General features: G+C 40.1%; 1 protein-coding gene across 1 annotated transcript in view; it reads right to left on the bottom strand.

Moving 5' to 3' along the window:
* LTN1 (listerin E3 ubiquitin protein ligase 1) overlaps window positions 1–17758 on the bottom strand; it is a 49288-nt gene extending 31530 nt beyond the window's left edge. Inside the window, exons 1-11 of the mRNA XM_030579544.1 lie at window positions 17646–17758; window positions 13482–13685; window positions 11412–11510; window positions 9219–9449; window positions 8265–8317; window positions 7288–7468; window positions 6299–6472; window positions 2900–3090; window positions 1970–2117; window positions 724–1512; window positions 61–102 (exon numbers count right to left, since the gene is read on the bottom strand). Coding sequence (XP_030435404.1) covers window positions 61–102; window positions 724–1512; window positions 1970–2117; window positions 2900–3090; window positions 6299–6472; window positions 7288–7468; window positions 8265–8317; window positions 9219–9449; window positions 11412–11510; window positions 13482–13685; window positions 17646–17687 — 2154 coding nt within the window. The 5' untranslated portion in view covers window positions 17688–17758. The remainder of the gene's footprint in view (window positions 1–60; window positions 103–723; window positions 1513–1969; window positions 2118–2899; window positions 3091–6298; window positions 6473–7287; window positions 7469–8264; window positions 8318–9218; window positions 9450–11411; window positions 11511–13481; window positions 13686–17645) is intronic.
* Between the last annotated feature and the right edge of the window lie 2367 nt (window positions 17759–20125).

Below are 20125 nucleotides of genomic sequence, written 5' to 3'. Positions count from 1 at the left end.
GATTGGAAAGTATCCAAAAGTATGCATGCAAAATAAGAATACAATTCCCAAAGAAGATACCTTTTGAATTACTTGTAGGAAAATACTCCATTTCAGATCCATCTAGTGGAAAACCAAACAAATAAAAATATAGTTAATAAAATATATTCAATTAGGATAAGAAAGCTTAATGCAATCTCTATTTATTGTCCAATTTTAATTTCTGAAAAGGATGTGTAGAAGTTGTAAAGCCTTAGTAGTGAACATAGGTTACTCTCATAATTATGATTATTTAGCAGCCAATAATCAATGAAAGAAATTATAATTGCCCAATTTAATGGCAACCTAAGTTTCTCCTGTCAACTAGATCAAAATGGGTAGAAGTGACTGTGGTTAAGAGAAAGGCTACAGGTTAATACTATAAAACATACTGTATGAAGATGGTAATTTAGGAACAAAAATCTTCAGATGTATTCATTATTTTCAGTACAGTATATTTATGTCAAGTGAAAGAGATAAACATATTAATGTCATAACACCTTTCCTAGTATTCTAATTCCAAACTCTCTTAATTCCATCTTCCCTTTGTCATATTTATCCCAAACAAATATGTTAGTTATTCTGAGTCAGAATACATTTTCCAGATCCAAAATAACTATTATTCCCACTGCCAGTTGTAGCCCACAAATCAGGACAGTCATTATATAAATTCTTCGATTTGCAAAGTAAAAAAGAAAGCCTTACCTCAGTTAAGTCATCAAGAATATTTTTGCGCTCTGTATTATTGTTACAACACCTAAGGACACTATACAAAATATCAACCAGAAAATCTGTCTCTTTCCTCCAGTCTTCTTTCAACCAAGCTATTAAATTCTGATGCAAAAACCGTACTGACGGATTTTCATGCTGAAGTTTTACATCTTCCTGGGATTCAGTCTGAGCAGCACTTACATCATTTTCCTGCTCTAACAGCACTTGAAATACTCTGTTAGAAGGGAAGGAGTTGAGCAAAGCAGAGAGAAACTTTAAGTGCCGATCAGACTTCTGTTCACTGATATACACAATACTCATTTCAGCAAGGCTACAGACTAAATCTTCTAAAGGTTCTTTCCTTAGAAACAAAATATGTGGTGGATCAGTCAGTATTTCAGATTCACCATTATTTGTCACTTCAGCAGGCTTCCCATTCTCAGTGTTTATTTCAGATTTATTCTCATCTGTAAATCTGATTTTTAAGGTTCTTCTTTTGCTTGGTTTCATAGAGTTTTCTGGGCTCTGCAGAATTTGTAGCATACAGGATATAGCAACCAAAGACTTCTCATCAGCATCTGCTGCATCAACATGGAGTACATACATTTTTGAGAGACTGTCCCAGAAATTCGACAAGAGTCTCCGGAAAGTTTCAGCTGTGCCATCATCATTTAAGATTTCTGTCTTTGTTTCCCAGGAGCTCAGTGTTTCTGCTATTTGGTAAAACAATGGACCAATTTGTAACCTGGTCTCTTTAAGCATAGCTTCAATGAGAGGAATTAACTACAAACAGAAATGCAAGAAAGTTTTAGTAACTAAATGTTTACATAACTGGATAATAGTTTTAATACTGACAATCTCAGAAAGCTCTGCAAAACAAAGTGTTTAACATCTATTAAATATCAACTTAACAGCAATCCTGAAAACAGAATTAGCAAAACGTCTAACCCACCTAACCTCTTCTATTAAACATTTACAAACCCCTATCCATTACATTTATGCTTTATTGTTAAAGACATTGAGGTTTCATACAATAATTCCGCACTCTGTCAGAGGGTTTGGTTTTATGGGAAGGAGGATATAAAAACACAGCTAAAGTTATTTTTGCTTAGATTTTCTGGGATTTTTTTTAATTGGTGAATAAATTTGCATTGAAGTGTTTCAAAGTTTTATTCAAGTTAAAACTGTGAAATTGCAAAACTGAAAACAAGAACTTTTAAAATATTTACATAATATATACCTGATCACATATAAGCATCTGCTGAATTTGTTTTTGTTCATCTTCTTCACCTAAATTCTGTAGCACAGCAAATCGTAAACACTCCATAAATGCAGATATAATTGCAGAACACTCTGAATGGCTAGCTATGGCTCGCTCACTTGACAACCTAAATACATGTAAATCAGGAGACATAAAAAGAAATAATCATTGTTCCTTGATTACAATCTGATTACAGTGCTTTAATGTAATACCATAGGTGCTGTTCATTTGAGGAAAAAGAGATAAGAAACTCTATAAGTGACCTCAAAATAAAAATTCAGGAAAACAAGTTCCACATAACACAACTAGAAACATGGGCATTTAAGCATGCTGCTCTTTAGCCTAGTTTACTTATTCATAAAATTACAATTAAAGATGAAACACATTTGTGGCTCAACAGACAAATGCAGCCTCTACTATTTAATTGAATCTGAAGTTTTAAATGCACCCAATATAGTGCCACTTTTTAAACCTATGCTTTATGTGTGCAGTCTTGAAGAGAGAAAAGGACAAGGGATCACAGCACGAAGGAGGAGACTGGCAGACAGTTTACAGAATTCAGTTTCTGATATCTACATATTTTAAGTATCAGAGGGGTAGCCATGTTAGTCTGGATCTGTAAAAAGCAACAAAGAGTCCCGTGGTACCTTACAGACTAACAGACGTATTGGAGCATAAGCTTTCGTGGGTGAATACCCACTTCATCAGATGCGTTTGATGAAGTGGGTATTCACCCAAGAATGCTTATGCTCCAATACGTCTGTTAGTCTGTAAGGTGCCACAGGACTCTATGTTGCTTTTTACATCTTTTAAAATGCTTTAAGTAATGTAACCAACTTCTGATTTGTTTCCAAACATAAATAATTATTATAATAAATATTTCATCTAATATGAATTTGTGGCACATACCCTTGAATTATTGAGCTGAAAAAAGTTCTGTAAAAGTCCAGCTTTGGTTCTGTAATGCCATGAGGTACCTTGCCAATCAACGGCAAAAGATTAGGATATATAACAGTAGCTAGACCTCGTCCGCCTTCTCGAAGTACTATCCATAGTTTTGGCAGAACTCCTTTTTTGGCATTTACATGACTCCAACAGTCCTATGGAAAGAAATAATTACAGGAATAAACTAAACCAGACTCAGTTGGTTTGGAAGAGCTCTTAGGTGGGTCATCTAGTCTAGCTCCCTACACTGCAGTAAGAGCAAGCTATCACCAAACCTAAATTGCCCTGAGTATTTTTAAAACTCATTTTCTCTCTAAATATTTCCATTTAAATTAGTGAATTTTAAGGTTTAGCAGACTTCAGAACAAAATCTTGTTTTAACACAGTGGAGATCTTCCGGGTAATCAATTTAAATCAAGAAGGTTTTGTCTTGAGTGATCTTTTGACTTATAATATTGCTTTGTAAAATAGCTTACTATAATATATTGCTACATTTATGACAGTCCCAAGTTTAACTCACCACCTCCAAAAAACAGGTATTAGGTCTCATAAAGAGTCACTACGGTTATAAATATTAGTATTTTGCAGTGAGTTTTAAATTATGAACTGAGACAAATCAACTATATATACCGTATATATTTGTTCAGAAGCCATATATTTTTGGTAAAAAAGCGACACATCAAAGAGTGGGGATCGGCTTATAAATGGGTCTATGCCAAAATTTATTATTTTAAACTCTATGGAATCATTGAATTGAATATCTAATACACTGTCGTTTTGTTTACCTGGAGCATCTGCAGTAATGGTGCCTCTCAGCTCCCTGTGGCGATGGTTCGCCATTCCCAGCCAATGGGAGCTCCCATTGGCTGGGAACGACAAACCATGGCCACTGGGAGCTGAGGGGCTCCATGCCTGCAGATGCTCCAGGTAAACAAAAGGTCTCGATCCGCCAGCGGCTTACCCTGATGGGCTGGGAGCCAAAGTTTTCCAACCCCTGAAATATAGGATTGGCTTATGAAAGGGTCATACAGTTCTAGCTATTTTTACTCATCCATCTTGGGGGGTCAGCTTATAAACGAATGGGCAAATGAATGAGTATATATGGTATATATTTTTATTAAACCAACTTTCTACTGGTGAGCAAGACAAGTTTTCGAGCTTACACAGAGCTCTTCTTCAGCATGGGAAACTTACTCGGGGCTTCTCTTCATGTACAGTGCTGCATCTGCGCTGCTTTGGCACTTCAGTGAAGATGCTCCTATGCCAATGGAAGAGCTTCTCCTGTTGGTGTAGTTAATCCACCTCTCCGAGAAGCAGTAACTATGTTGATGGGAGAAGCTCTGCTATTGACATAGCACTGTCTACACAGGAGATTAGGTCTACTCCTGAGTGATGTAATTATACTGACACAGGTCTCTAGTTTTGAACTAGCTTCAGAGTGTCACAGTTAAATACAAGGTGGAACAGATTGTTTAGCATAAGTAGTTAATGCACATTTCAATGGACCATTCAATGTAAAGTGACCCATTAACACCCTTCCAGTCACAGGGAAGAAAGGGCGGGAGGGAGTGGGAAGTAGCTGGGGGGGAGGGGGCAGGCGGATTGTTAGTGGGTTATAGATTGTTGTAATAAGCCCTAAATCCAGTGTCTCTATTCAATCCATGCTTGTGCTGATGAGCTTGGAGAGGTTGGAAGGCTGTTTAAAGGACAGAAGAAGTAGATCACACCGTGGAATGGGCCACTCAAATACCCTGAGAGAACCTGCTTCAATACAGAAATAAAACCCCCTCCAACTGCACACACCTATTTATCACCCACCACTCCACACTGGAACCCATATAGAGTATCATCAAACAACTACAACTCATACTTTCCTGAATCCCCTCCTCTGGCTTTCAAACAAGCCCCCAACCTCTACAAGCTCGTTATCAGAACCAAGTTCCCCACAGATCAGGACACATCAACTCAAAGTGGCACTAGAACCTGCCAGAACAACAGATGCAAAACCTGAAGACAAATCTCCATTGTTACAATGATCAATACCCCCTATAACACACCTTTAAAGATCCATGAGTCCTACATATGGCTATCACAATATTGGTGTACCTCATCCAGTGCACTAAATGCCCCACTAGGAACTATGTGGGTGAAACCAGGCAGACACTACGCTCTCAAATAAGCTCATACAAGAAAATGATAAAAGACAAAACCCCCACATCATCTGTGAGTGAACACTTTTCACAAAGCAAATCTGACCTCTCAGTCCTCATACTCAAAAAAATCCTGCACAACACTTTCAAAAGATGAGCCTGGGAGCTTACATTCATAATTCTGCTAGACACCAAAAATCATGGACTGAATAGACTGTATGTATGGCTTATTAAAACAATCTATAACCAACTAACAATTCCCCCAGTTGCTTTTCCCCCTGCCTTCCTTCTCCCATCGGTTTAGTAGCATCTTCACTGAAGTGTAGACCTGCCCTGAGTAAGTTTCCCAGACCTGAAGAAGAGCTCTGTGTAAGCTCGAAAGCTTTTCTCTCACCAATAGACGTTGGTCCAATAAAAGATATTACCTCACCCACCTTGCCTCTCTAATAACTTGGGATGAAAACAGCTACAACAACACTGCATATAAGTTAAATTCTGAATGAAAGCCACAAGGCACAAAAAACATTTTAGGGGAAAAAACATCGTCAAAGTTACATTTATTATTTGTACTGATCATATATGAAGTAAACAGAAGGCTGATTTTCATACATGATTATGGGTCATACAGTACCAACAATTACAAGATACATCAAACACCAATTACAAAAAGGACACTATGGAATTACTAAATGAATTTCCATTGACTTCAATGAAACCAGGATTTTATCTGAGGAGTGGAGTGGCTACAGTATCAGGCTCTAACTAAACAGTGAATAAAGAACAACTTGCACATCATTTTTTATAAATTCTAATAAATAATTCAACAGAGAAATATTTGTATTTTTAAAAGCTAGTTTATATACTTATGAAGTTCTTAAATGTCACAACTTCAGTTTAAATTACACGCTAAATTCCTGTCTGCTTTTCATAGATGGCGGACACAGACAATTTTTATTTACTTTTAATGGAGCTGTGAGTGCAGAGTACCTCTGAAAATCAGGTCCTTATAGTTGGGGGGCTGCGGGGGTACTTAGTACTTTGCAGTACTAAGGGGTTCACAGTGATTACTTTATTTTAAACTGATGATACCTTCTGCTTAACCCCAAAGCAAGGACACTGGTATGTTATGAAAGGTTAAGTCTGACATATTTGAACAGACCACGAGGCTCTGACTTATAAAGAAAAGAAGTTCTCATTCAGTTTCCTGCATTACCTCAATGGTAACAAGGATGTAAAGCACAGCTTCCCAAAGAGCTGGACACACCACTGCATCACTGTCATCAATACTGAGAAGAACTGTGGGACAAACTCTTGGTGCTTCAACTTTCATTGATTCAGGAAGGAGCTGACAGAAAGTAGAAATTAACTCAAAAAATGCTGAGCGAACCTAAAGTAAGCCACAAAAACAAAATATCTCAGTAACTATGGATTACAATATTTATTCACTTCTACAAATCAAAGTTCTGATTTCCCCATGCTTGTTAATTACATACTGTGATTTACTTTAAAAAGAAATGGTATATCAAAGTAGGCATGTCTGAAATACTACTTTTAGCACACGCAAAAATCAAAACAACAAATTTTCAGTTAGTGCATAGGCCTGTAAAAAAATTTTAAAATAGGGACATTAAGTGACAAAAGTTAATAGACCATATACTGGAAGAGACGATTATTTTTTTTTTAAAAGTACAACATTATGCAGAATGCTTATCTTCCTTTTATGGAGTACCTTTTATCCACAAGCATCCCGAAATGCTTTGACATACTAAACGAATCTTTTTATCCAACACTGAAATGCAATGTTGTAGTTGTTCTGAACTGATAGACACAAACAACAATCTTTGGCAGAATAAAGGTCAATCAAATAATTTAGAAAATTACCCGCCTAAATGTATCCATAAGTTTATGGAGCTTGCTTCTTTAACAAGAATTTTAAAGGGCTGTATTTCAGGCACAAATTCCAAATAAGTAGATGCCTACCTCAAAGGAACAAATTGGAAGAGATTTTTCGGACACTTGTTTGCTTTTAGCAGGGCCAATATGTCTTGTGATTGGAAGACTGTTTTAAATGCAGTTGGGCAAGGCATCCGGTTCTTTTTTTCTTCCACAATATTGGGGATGGCTTAGTGCCCTAAGTTTTCAAGTGTTGCTTTTGTAGAAAAAGCCTATAAAAATAAAGATGGTATAAAAAGGTTCAGATACCTGAGGTACGCTGTGCTTGCCATATTTCCAAAATTTGTTCTGAGATTGAAGAGATACTAGCTTTTCTTCCAGTGAATGAATCTCATCCTTTGGCAACATGCAAAGCAACTTCTTTAAAGCTAACAAGGAACATGTCAGAATTCGAAAGTATTTGGCTTCTCTTTCTTCCTCCGGTACAGTTCTCAGGTAAAAAACAAAAACAAGTTTAAAGCATTAATTAAAAACTAGCAAAATGTGTATATTCATATTCGTTAATGGGCTTCTCATATGATTTGGTAAGAAAATCCTAGGATTCTTCCTAGAGATTGCAGCAGTGTGTATATAACTACACTGAACTTTCCATAAGCTGTGTATGCGTGTTAAACACTAAACACGTTTACGTTGTGAAATTCTAGCTAAAACAGTATTTTCAGAAGTTCATTTTCCTCTTCTTCTGTTGTCTCCTCCTTGTGTCAAGTGATCCTGCCCTCCAGCTACTCAATGATACACATGAATCAGATAGTAAGACTTACTAGACAATGGGTAAAAATTTCAGAAGTGAATTAGGAATTTTGTTGCTTAAATCTCATTGGAAGTCAACAGAATTTAGACACTTGAGTTTTTAGGTGCTTCTGAAAATTTTAGCCAACACCTCCATCATTGCTGCTGCTTGGCTTTGTTCCCCACAACGACACAGGGTTAAGTGTACTGCTAGCCCAGAAGCACAGTTCATGAAAGATTCCCGAGCACAGTTGCCACCCATGGAAGCCTACTGAAATACAGGCTGGTGCGGCAGTCTAGTTATACAGGCTTGATGTGAAGTATAGAAAAAGGCACTTTCCTAGAAAAAACAATATTTTCCATAGAATTGCATAAGGCATAACATGTCTTCACTATAATGTACTTTTTATTTTCTGCAAAAATCTACAATTTGTTCCCTTGTGAAATACATTTTACATCTACTTTTAAACTATAAATTTGTACGTAAAAAAACATACTGTGGGTCACTGAGCGTATCAGGTGTTTCTTTCAGAAGGTGATCTTGTAGAATCTAGATAAAATAAACGACAACATATTTTTCATTGGTGAAAGTTAACCACAAGCTAAAAGTTAGTCTTGTGAGAGTAAGCACTAAATAATGAAGCTTCAACACCCCTCTGATGCAAGCAGCTAGTTATTAGGCACATTTTACAAATGAGGAAACAAAGGTAAAGACAGTTGAATTGACCAACCCAGGTCATATGAGACAATGGCAGAGTCAGGGTCAGAACTTTGGTTTCCTGACTCCTAGTCCCATGATCTGACCCCAGTTAGACCATACAGCCACTGTTCAGACAGCAAGTAGTCCCGTATCTCCAGAATTAAAAAAAAACAAACAAAACCAAAAACAAAAACAAACCAACTCTATATCAAGGCTTTGTAATCACAAACCATCAGCCTTGTAATCTAATTTTTCCCTACTTCAAATGGCTCTGCTCCAGACATAGATTTCCTAGTGTAGATACATCTTGCACAGCACAAGGTACAACCACGCTTTCAGAAATTGGTCCAGTCTACTACTGCAGTTAAACCAGTTCAGCTAACATTTTGCCAGCATCTGTTGTCAGTGACGGGTAAGTACTGTTTGGAACACACTTGGTGACTGAGCATCATCTGCTGTGCATATGGAAATGCATAGCAAAGAAATCAGTTCCTATATATCCACATAGTTCTACAGACCCATGCAGCCTCAGCGTGTATGAAAAATTAAGGGAGATATTGTGGAATGTATCGTCATCTCAATCTCCATTAGCATTAATAGGAGTTTCAGTTAAGAAGAGACTATACCTTTCTGAATGCAAATACAAAGAATGCATGAGTTAACATTTGCAAGAAAAAAACCCTTCTCTCTTCATTAACAGATGACAACTACTTGCATAAAGCTTTAAGGACACAGTATTCTATAAACTCACATTCAGAATTTCTTCTTTACAAAATGCTACGGCTTCAGGTTGTTTACTTGAAGGGAAAGCTGTCTCAAATGCCACTTTAGCTGCCGATGCTGCAGGGGAGTAAGTATCACACTTAGCAATCAGCCAGTATCCCATGATACTTTTTAAATAAGGAGCCAAGTGTTTCTTTACTTTAAGAATAAGTTGCTCAAAAGCTTGCTGTGTTGCTTCTCGAACACGGCGGTCATGATCCTGTTTTAAAATAAAGATTTTTTAAAAGAAATACATTCACTGATACCAAGAATACCAAAATACAAATTCTTTTGTTCTGCTATCATGTCCCAACTTCCCCCACTCAAAACAAAAAGTTGTCTGTATTGAATTGTATGGTTTCAAATTAAGTCCTTATATCCCAAACCTAAAGGCTTGTATTCACTAATCCTCCATCCTTTTCATCGATGAAATGAAACAATATTAGTCATAAACAATGCAAAACATTTCAGTTAATAATGTGTAGAAGTAAAGTCTTAAGAACTAATAATTGATTTGGGGCATATATCTTCTAACTTTTAGGATTAATTGTTAATCATGCAAGTAATCTTGTTGATTCAGTGACTTTAATGGGACCATTAGCTTGAGTACAGATTGCAGAATCCAATCTTCATCATAGGAATCCCCTTCAATTTCTTAAATAAACTTTCTATATCAGCAGTATTGTCATCAAAGAGAGTGGGGATGGGAAATACAGGAATCATATCTTAAAACAACTTTGAATCATGTATGACAGGAGAAGTGAGTTTGAGAATTTCTGTGATTTTTTTAAATGCTCGAATACAGACAAGAAAGACAAACCACTCTCAGTACAATTTTGTTCAGAGCATATTTGTCTCTTTAGTTTAACCACCAAGGCTATATTACACTTTGCTTAGAACAGTTCTATTGATTAAGGTGCATTAGAGACGTTAGTTACACCTCCATAAATGTACACACTACACACCTTCCCAAAGGTTGAATCCTAAAGATTACAAATATTTTGATGTACTATGAATACATTGGAATCCCTAAATGCAGACTATGGTCCTATTTTACCAACATAATCATGAACCGTACATCACTGCAGCATACCACGTAAGGGCTATAATCTCTCTGGATTCCATTAACTACTGGCATAGCATAAGATATACAATATATGACTGTACACCTCTACCTCAAAATAATGCAACCCGATAAAACATGAATTTGGATATAATGCGGTAAAGCAGCGCTCGGGGGGACGGAGAGGGGGGCAGGGCTGCGAACTCCAGTGGATCAAAGCAAGTTCGATATAACGCAGTTTCACCTATAATGCGGTAAAAAATTTTGGCTCCCAAGGATAGCGTTATATCGAAGCAGAGGTGTATTTATATTGTATCCATGTCTAGATTTTTCCCTTAATGTTCAAAAAAGGTTAGAACAAGAAAAGGTAAATAGGAAACTGCCTTCAATTAAGAAACTTTTCTCATTAGCATAAAACCATCTGGGAGTCTGCATGAACCATGCATAATTGATTTGTAAATCTCAAACATTTGTTGGCACTGACATATTAGTAGATTTTTTAAGTTCCATGGCTCCTAATAGGAACACAGGAATTTCTGAAACACATCAGAACAGAGATCCATCTATTTAAGTATCCTACCTCCAACTGTGCCAGATGCTTCAGGAAAATATGCTAGAATTCTTATAAAGGACAATTATGGAGTAACCGATCCACAGGTGAAGTTTCTTCCTAACTCCTGTTGGAGAATTGTTTATGCCCTAAATCATGAGGCTTTATATTCTTTAAATAATCCTATCTCATAGAATTGTGGATGTTCTCATTGTCCACATACATGCTTATGTAGTCAAAGAGCTTTCTTTTGTTGAAAGTTGAAGCTGGAAAACCTGGATAATGTTCATTTAAGGTGCTAGTGATTGAAAGCTTCTATCCATAGAGCAGGCACAGCATAGGCATGAACAATGAAAGCTTCCTCACGTTGCCCTGATGACGTGTCCCAACCACTTAGGACCAAGTGCTTTTTTCTAACAGTTTCTTTTTTTTTTTTAAACTAGCCAACCCACAAATATATACAATTAGGTGTATCAATCCGATTGCCTTGTGGATTACCATAGAAACTGCCCAGAGCAATTTTATTTGTTGGTTTACTTCTGTCATAATCTAAATCCTTTAATACTTACAAGTGAGATTTTACAGTAAATTCTTGGCCAGTAAGGAAGAACACCTTTAACAGCTTCTGATTCTCTTTCCTTACACATCACCCCAAACTCCTGCATAGCCTAAAATCAAAATACCAACAGCGTGGAATTAGAAAAATTGCAGGTGAATGTATAATCTTGAAATTTACTAAATTTACCAGCTACTGCCTGATACTGTAATTCTCATGAAACTAGAAATTGGTTCACTTCCTGCAATTGGGTCTAAAAACTCTAGTTAACTGGAGTTACTCTTGCAAATCATCTTTGCATCATAATCAGATGACAGACCTTTCTAAAGGTCTTCCAAAATATCTTAAAACTGCATACAATCAAAATCAAGCTTTTGAGGCACACAAAAAGTATTTCAAAGATGCTAAACAAATTACAGTATGCGCTATGGAATTTGCTAGTGTGAAAGTAAAGTTGACTATTTCAGTAGATTCCTTTCTAGCACTTCACACAAAAATATTCCCCTTCCCAAGCAAAATATCAAAGAACCCTTGCATAAATGAATATTAGAACTAGATGTCTCAAATGTACTCCTGTTACATCCAACTTTGTCACAATCTTTTTTTTTAGATTCTATGGCTTAAACTAGGCCTGCACAACTCATAAAGCGGCGAGGGCTGCATTACTCCAAAGAAAACAGCTGAGGGCCGAAACCCCCCAGCCCCGCGGAAACACTCCCCCCTAGGACCTCCCGGCCCCGCGGAAACACCCGGCCCCAGCACCGCCCAGCCCTTCAGAAACAAACCCTCCTTCCCCAGCGCCACCCCACCAAAACAGCTGTGGGCCAAAAAGGAAGGTTGGGGGTGGGGAGGTGATACCTGATTTTAAATCAACTGGGGGCTCCCAGCTGAAGAGGTGGTTGGGACCTGCCAGGGCAAATTAAAGGGCCCGGGGCTCCGACGGCTGGGGGAACCCAGAGCTTTGCGGGGCTGGGAATGGGATTTAAAGGGCCCAGAGCTCCAAGCCCTTTAAATCCCAGCCCCAGCCCATCTGCTGGAGCTGCGGCAGGAATCAAAGGGCTCTGGGCTGCCTGCAGCCACGGGGAGCCCTGAGCCCTTTAAATCTCAGCCGCCGCCAGGATTCAAAGGGCTCTGAGCTGCCCGTGGCGGTGGGGAGCCCTGAGCTCTTTAAATCTCAGCTGCGGCCGGGAATCTCTGCAGGCAGCCCAGAGCCCTTTGAATCCCGGCCGCGGCTGGGATTTAAAGGGCTCTAGGCTCCCTGCCGCGGCTGGGATTTCAAGAGCTCTGGGCCCCCACCGGTGCGGGCAGCTCAGAGCCCTATGAATCCCGGCCGTGGCTGGGATTTAAAGGGCTCTGGGCTCCCCACCGCTGCAGGCAGCTCAGAGCCCTTTGAATTCCGGCCACAGCTGGGATTTCAAGGGCTCTGGGCCCCCGCCAGTGCAGGCAGCTCAGAGCCCTATGAATCCCAGCCGTGGCCGGGATTTAAAGGGCTCTGGGCTCCCCACCGCTGCAGGCAGCTCAGAGCCCTTTGAATTCCGGCCACGGCTGGGATTTAAAGGGCTCTGGGCTCCCTGCCGCTGCGGGCAGACCAGAGCCCTTTGAATCCCGGCCGCAACTGAGATTTAAAGGGCTCCGGGCTCCCTGCCGCTGCGGGCAGCTCAGAGCCCTATGAATCCCGGCCACGGCTGAGATTTAAAGAGCTCTGGGCTCCCCGCCACTGCGGGCAGCTCAGAGCCTTTTGAATCCCGGCCGCAGCTGAGATTTAAAGAGCTCTGGGCTCCCGGTCACTGCGGGCATCTCAGAGCCTTTTGAATCCCGGCTGCGGCTGGGATTTAAAGGACTCTGGGCTCCCCGCGGCTGCAGGAAGCCCAGAGCCCTTTGATTCCCCGCCGCGGGCCGCACAGTGAGCCTCCGCGGGCCGGTCGTATGTTGTGCAGGCCTGGCTTAAACTATGATCTCACTGAAGTCAATGGGAGTTTTATCAATAATGTCAGTGTAAGCAGGATTTCACCCTATAAACTTTCAAGTTATCTTTCTCTTAAAGAATGTTTAAAAAGCAAACTAAGGGATATAGGACATATACTTTTAATTTTGTTATGACATCTCTTTTGGAGAGTTTTCGCAGCACCATTCGAAAATCAGCATCTACAAGGCTGTCTATTTCTTCTGCTCCTTGGACTGCAGGTACATATCCTAGATCACTCTGAGATGTTCCAAAGCCAATAAACCCAGGCACTGTTCCACGTTCCTTGGCAAGGAGCTCTGCAGCTCTGCCACTGCTGGAGGGCTGATATAAATAAGAGAGAGAAGTCAATTATTCATGTCCTTTCAAACCATTTTATTTCTTACTGAAATGTTGGTTTTGTAAACCATTTCCATGCACAGTTTAAATCATCACACTTGAAGAAATGGCCCTGCAGGTTTGTGTCTTATAATTGATCTGCTGCTCCAAGGAAAAAGTTTCACATTATATGCATTATCATTAAGAAATTCTACCAGGGCTTTAAGTAGAGAAATCTGAAAAGGTAATTTTATTTTTCAACCTTAGGATCAATATTTTCACTTATTTCATTATTTTTCACAATATAAAATTAACCCAAAGAGCAAGAGAAGATTTAGGGGAATGGGGAACATCACAATGTCACATGACTTGTTGAATTATTATTGAAAATGATTGCTTTTCTTTAGTTTAGTTTGTCCTCTAACTTGTTCCAGTGAAGATAATCCTGTGCTTATTTTAATCAGTGCATCCCACTTCTTTAAGGCATTGAGACCAGATGTTCCAAAAAGACTGATTCTTTAAGGTGTTCCGCAGCAGATCTATAGGTTCCAGACAGGACTGTTGAACAATTAAAAAAATTAATTGCGGTTAATCAGGAGATTAAAAAATATAATTGTGATTAAATCGCAGTTTTAGTCACTCTGTTAAACAACAACAGAATACCATTTATTTAAATACTTTGGATGTTTTCCACATTTTCAAATATATTGATTTTAGTTACAACACAGAATAAAAAATGTACAGTGATCACTTTATAGTATTATTTTTTATTACAAAAGAAATAGTATTTTTCAGTTCACCTGATACAAGTACTGTAGTGCAATCGATCATGAAATTACACCTGACAAATATAGACTGATTTTTTTTTTTTTGTTACATAACTGCATTTTAAAACAAAACAATGTCGAACTCTGGAACCTACAAGTCCACTCAGTCCTACTTTTTGTTCAGCCAATCACTAAGATAAACAAGTTTGTTTACATTTACGGGAGATAATGCTGCCTGCTTATTTACGCTCTTTTAAGACTTCTGATATCATGTTCCACACCCCATCCTTCTCAGATTTTGGAAAGCACTTCAGATTCTTAAACCTTGGGTTGAGTGCTGTAGTTATCTTTAGAAATCTCACATTAGCACCTGCGTTGTGTCAAATCTGCAGTGAAAGTGTTCTTAAATCAAACAACATGTGCTGGGTTCTCATTGAAAACTGCTAGAACATGAAATATATGGCAGAATATGGTAAAACCATAGAGCAAGAGACATATAATTCTCCCCCAAGGAGGTCAGTCACAAATTTAATTAACTCTTTTTTTCTTTTAACAAGGGTCATCAGCTAACACTGTACATTTTGTATTCTGTGTTGTAACTGAAAGCAATATATGTTAAAACGTAGAAAAACATCCAAAAATATGTTTAATAAATTTCAGTTGGTATTCTATTATTGTTTAACGGGACAATTTAAACTGTGATGAACCACAACTTTTTTTTAATCAAATTAGTTTATTTTGAGTTAATCACTTGAGTTAACTGCAATTAATTAACAGCCCTAGTTCCAAAGTTTCAGCAAAAGTGTAACAAAGTATCAGTTAACTTTCACAAGTTGTTGGTGTTTTCTTAAAAAAAAAACACAATAGAAATGTTGTGATCATTAGGCATAAAATTACTACAGACATGGTGGCTAAGCTACACTTGATGGTGCCACCATAACTTCAAACTGAGTAATTTCTGTGACTTTAAAATCTATCCTAATGACGCATTTCCCAGCATTCCTTTGTCTTCCCTAATATAAACATACAGCAGTGTGTACATATTAAAATAAAAACCCTACCCAAACTAAACACTACACTGCACACATAATTCTTCCCCTGGGAAGGGAATTAACAAACCACACATGACAGATGTCACATTACTTCTGGATTCCACTCAGGTCCAGATCCACAGAGGTATTTAGGTAAAGCTCTGTGCAGATACAAAATTTGTATCCACATCCGAACAGCACACATGGTCCACGGATATCCGCAGATGTGCAGTGCTCTAGATATAAAATTTGGATCTGCATCCATTCATAATCCACAAACATGGTCCGTTGGTATCTGCAAATATAAAGTGAATATCTACAGGGCTACAGATATTTGCAGGGCTCTATATCTAGGCTCCTACCTTCCATTGAAATCAGTGGAAGTTAGGAAACTAAGGGTATGGCTACATTTGGAATTTCAAAGCGCTGTCCCGACAGCGCTGCGGGAGCGCTGCCGCAGCAGCGCTTTGAAGTGTGAGTGTGGTCGGAGCGGCAGCGCTGGGAGACAGCTCTCCCAGTGCTGCATGTAAACCACATCCTTTATGGGTGTAGCGTGCAGCGCTGGGAGCCGCGCTCCCAGCGCTGCCGCCCTGATTACACTGACGCTTTACAGCGCTGTATCTTGCAGCGCTCAGGGGGGTGTTTTTTCACACCCCTCAGAGCGAAAGTTGCAGCGCTGTAAAGTGTGAGTGTAGCCATGGCCTAAATACCTCTGTGGATCTTGGCCTCAGATACCACGCTGGTGTGGCAGTAGAAGAGCCTATACAAAACAGAAGCTGAAAACTTGTACATTTAAAATAAGTGTAATTACAGGTACTACATTAGTTCAAGACCCGTGCCAATTTGTGATTGCATCTTTCTCTTCGTAAAAGAAGTATCTTACCCACAGCTGTCTGAAAAGGCCTTAACAAGCAACAGAGGAAATGAGGTCATAAGCCCACATATGCACATACTTAACTTTGCATATGACTAGCCCCAGTGAAAAGTCACCATCTTATACCAGGCAATCATGCTAGTCCTGCCGACTGTACTAGCAGACAAGAATCCACCTATGGAGATGACAGGGCTCCTGAAGGCAGCGCTGCCTTTCAGGATGGTCACATTGCTTGCTGAATCTCTGCAAGCTGCACCCCCAATTTAAATATAAAACGGGTTTGAACCTGCTTCGTTTTACATAGGTTGGCTGCAGGTCATGGTCCCCAACTGAATTAACAAAAAAGTGAGAACAGGCATACAAATTTGGGCTGCCAATTATTTCCTTCCTAACAGACTTTAGAGCAATAGTTCTCAACATGAGACACGTGACATCCTCAGGGCCATACATCTAGTAAATATATTGCGTGGCTATATGGCCCATGTACCACATACAGAGCTGCATACACAGCCCACAATGGTAAAGAGGTTGAGAACCACTGCTTTAAATAAAGTATGGCCTGTGAACCTGTGTTACATTTCAGATTGTGGCCAGAAGGGACCTCTGATCTCCTCGCCTCCTAACACAGGCCACAGATTTCCACCACTGACTCCTGCAAAGGAAGGAATTATTCCCTCAAGCATGTAAGCAAGCACTACTGGTGTTTAGATCAGACTACACTAGACATTTTGGGGATGTAGCCATGTTGGCTAAGGAGATTTTTTTTTTTTTTTTTGCAGTGCTGGTATATGACCAAAAGCCCTAGCATAGCTGCAGTTGCCTCTGCATTAAAGTGTTTTTGTCAATAGGGTTTATTTCATTGGGGTAATGGGTATGAACAACATCCAGAAAAGCACTTCTTTGCCCATATACTATGCATCGCCACTGTCCGGGTTTGCCACTGGTGAACATTTTCTAGCCCAGCCCTGACCCTGGCAGCTTAGATTGGGCTGGGTAACATCTGTTAGGAAGATCTCCAGTCTCAGGTGAGCAGGAGTGTACCAGCCCCCCTGCTCTTCTCTTCCAGAGGCCGATCACCCGTGGGGCAGCCCCCGGGCCCAGTGGCACTCCCAGGCACGCATGCCGCAGGGCTGGGACCCCATGGGCAGACCAGGGGGGGCGACACCGCCGCTTTCCCCCCGGGCCTAGACCTCCCCCACCGCACAGGCCGGGGAAGGGGCCAGTCGCCCCCTGCTCCTGGGGGCTGGGAGCGGCCTGGACCCCCTCACGGTGAGTGGCCGCCGGGCGGACTCACCCGCACGTTGCCCTTCGTTCGCTGCTTGTTCTTCCCTCCCATGGCAGCGGCGGCGGCGGCGCAGCAGGAAGCAGCCGGAGTGGGACCCGCAAACAGCCGGGCCGGGGCGGTGCTTGCAGGCCGGGGCACCTCCCCCCGGCGCGAAGGAGGGTGGGGACCGACCCATGGCGGGGGGAGGGGAGAGTCCTCTGCCTGTGCCGCCCGCCTCCCCCCGCTGAGCCCGGAGCCCCCCTCGGGCTGCGCCCCCAGAGCCGCGAGCCCGTGAGCCCGGGGAGCACACCCCGCTTTCGCTGCTACAACAACACGCCCCCGCGTCCGGGGAGGCTACCGCGGTCTGGTCGCTTTTCCACCATCGCCAATGCCCGGTACTCGGAAAAGCAGGAGTCAGGCCACCTAAAATTATCAACTGCCTTAAAAATCATGAGTTTGGGTTTTTTTAACAAATAATAAATGTTAGGTTTTTATGTCCCGTCTGGGTTTCATGCCTCTAGGGTACACAAGGTGCCCGTTTTTGTTTTTGTCCTTCATAATGAGGCCAAATAGGCCAGGGATAGAAATATGTCCTTATTTATTGTAACGAAAATTGAGATTCCCAGGAATTGGGGCTTGAACAAAAAAACAGCACATGCCACAAGATTTGGTAATACTGCTTTTCTCAGATGTAGAAGTTCCTTCACCAGCATTGCACCTTCCCCAGCTGGCATGCAAGGTACAGGGTGCTAGCTGGGTAGTTACCACTGAGCCAGAGATGGCAGCTTGTCCATGATCCTGCTGTGTGCAGACAGATAGCAGACTCCCATATCTGTCACACTTCATTAAACTGCCCACTTTACAATCCACTATTTGCCCTTCAATACCTTTAAGCCTTCATATAGGGCTTGATGCAAAACTCACTGAAATTAATGAAAGTTCTTCAATTTAAATAGGCCAATTATTACACTAATTTAAATGGAAACCAAAGAGAGAAACCTGAAAGTACATACCATAAAACTTCCTAAAGTGTCATGACATAGCCTTTCAGAAGATAAATGAAAGTACTTTAAAAAGGAGTATGCACAAACATGTACATTTTGATGTACATGAAGTGTTTTTTGTTTTTTTTCAAAAACTAGACATCTTGATATATTTCTTAAAAATAGTTATGAACATCTATATTAGAATGATTGCAGAGGTCAGATAAATGGGAAATGAACATTTTTAGTAACTGCTGCTATATCTTTGTGATAATTACATTAACACAGTTCCAAACTAAAACATCTTTTTAAACCATGGCTTCTACGAATATTTTTGAAAATACTGTAATTCCCTAGTACCTTTTGGATAACTTTTTTAATCTTAAGTAAATCCATTCTAGTACAATTAAAGACCAATACTTTAGCAGGATTCAAAAGAGGAAACAGACTTGTGTTGTGAGCTGAAATCAAATATCCACCACAAAAGCTCTTGCCAATTTTTGCCTACATAAGAGATTTGAATGTCACCATCTATGACACTCAGTGTGTATGGCTTATTAAATGTACACAACTTTCAAAGTTTGTTACAATGTAGAATATTACCTTTAGGGAAAATAATAAGTTCAGTCTTCCTTATGAATTAACAGGGGCGGCTCCAGACATTTCGCCGCCCCAACACAGCGGCATGCCGTGGGGGGCGCTCTATCAGTCGCCGGTCCCGCGGCTCTGGTGGACCACCCCCTGCGGCATACCACCCCAAGCACGCGCTTGACGTTCTGGGGCCTGGAGCCGCCCCTGTGAATTAATATATATTAATTTATTGAAATCTGATGCAAAATTATACAAAGTCTGATCCTGCAAATTCTCTCTCATGGTTGTAGTTCTATTCATATGATTTCTATTTAAGTCAGTGGGAGTAATTATATAAAAAAGAGTTTGCAAACTGTAAACTTTTGGGGGCAAGGACCGTCTTTTTGTTATGTGTTTGTACGTGGCTAGCTCAATGGGGCACCAATCCTGATGAAAGCTTTTAAGCACTACTAAAACAGAAATAATAATAGAACTGAACTCATCAATTATAAACTTGTTAGGGCAACTAGTGTGTCTTTTCTGTGGGCCCCATTTTGCAAACCATTTTTTCCTTGTGTGAGTAGTCCTTATTCATGTGACTAGTCCCACTGGCGTCAATAAAACTACTTGTATGAGTAAGGCTTTGGAGGATCTACGCCTATCTTTATAAAGCACCATGTTCAACTGCAAGTATTATAAGCAGCAAATATTAAATAAATGTTTTGGAATCAAAACATCTGCTGGTAGTGTATGTAAATACAGTGTTCAATGATGTAAAAGACAACATTTCTTTCCAGACATGCCTGCTTAAAATAACTGTAATCATTGGAAAATCACACACCCATGGTTGCTTCCCTTCCCATTCCATATTTTACACACACACGCACACATATAATCCCATATCTATAATATGATGTGCTGTATCTCTGCCAAAAACTAACACTTTTCACAAACATC

The sequence above is a fragment of the Gopherus evgoodei genome, chromosome 1 (genome assembly GCF_007399415.2).
Source record: "Gopherus evgoodei ecotype Sinaloan lineage chromosome 1, rGopEvg1_v1.p, whole genome shotgun sequence".
NCBI classification, from domain to species: domain Eukaryota; kingdom Metazoa; phylum Chordata; order Testudines; family Testudinidae; genus Gopherus; species Gopherus evgoodei.
The sequence above is the reverse complement of the archived record's forward strand: the minus strand, read 5'-3'. Positions and strand labels throughout refer to the sequence as shown.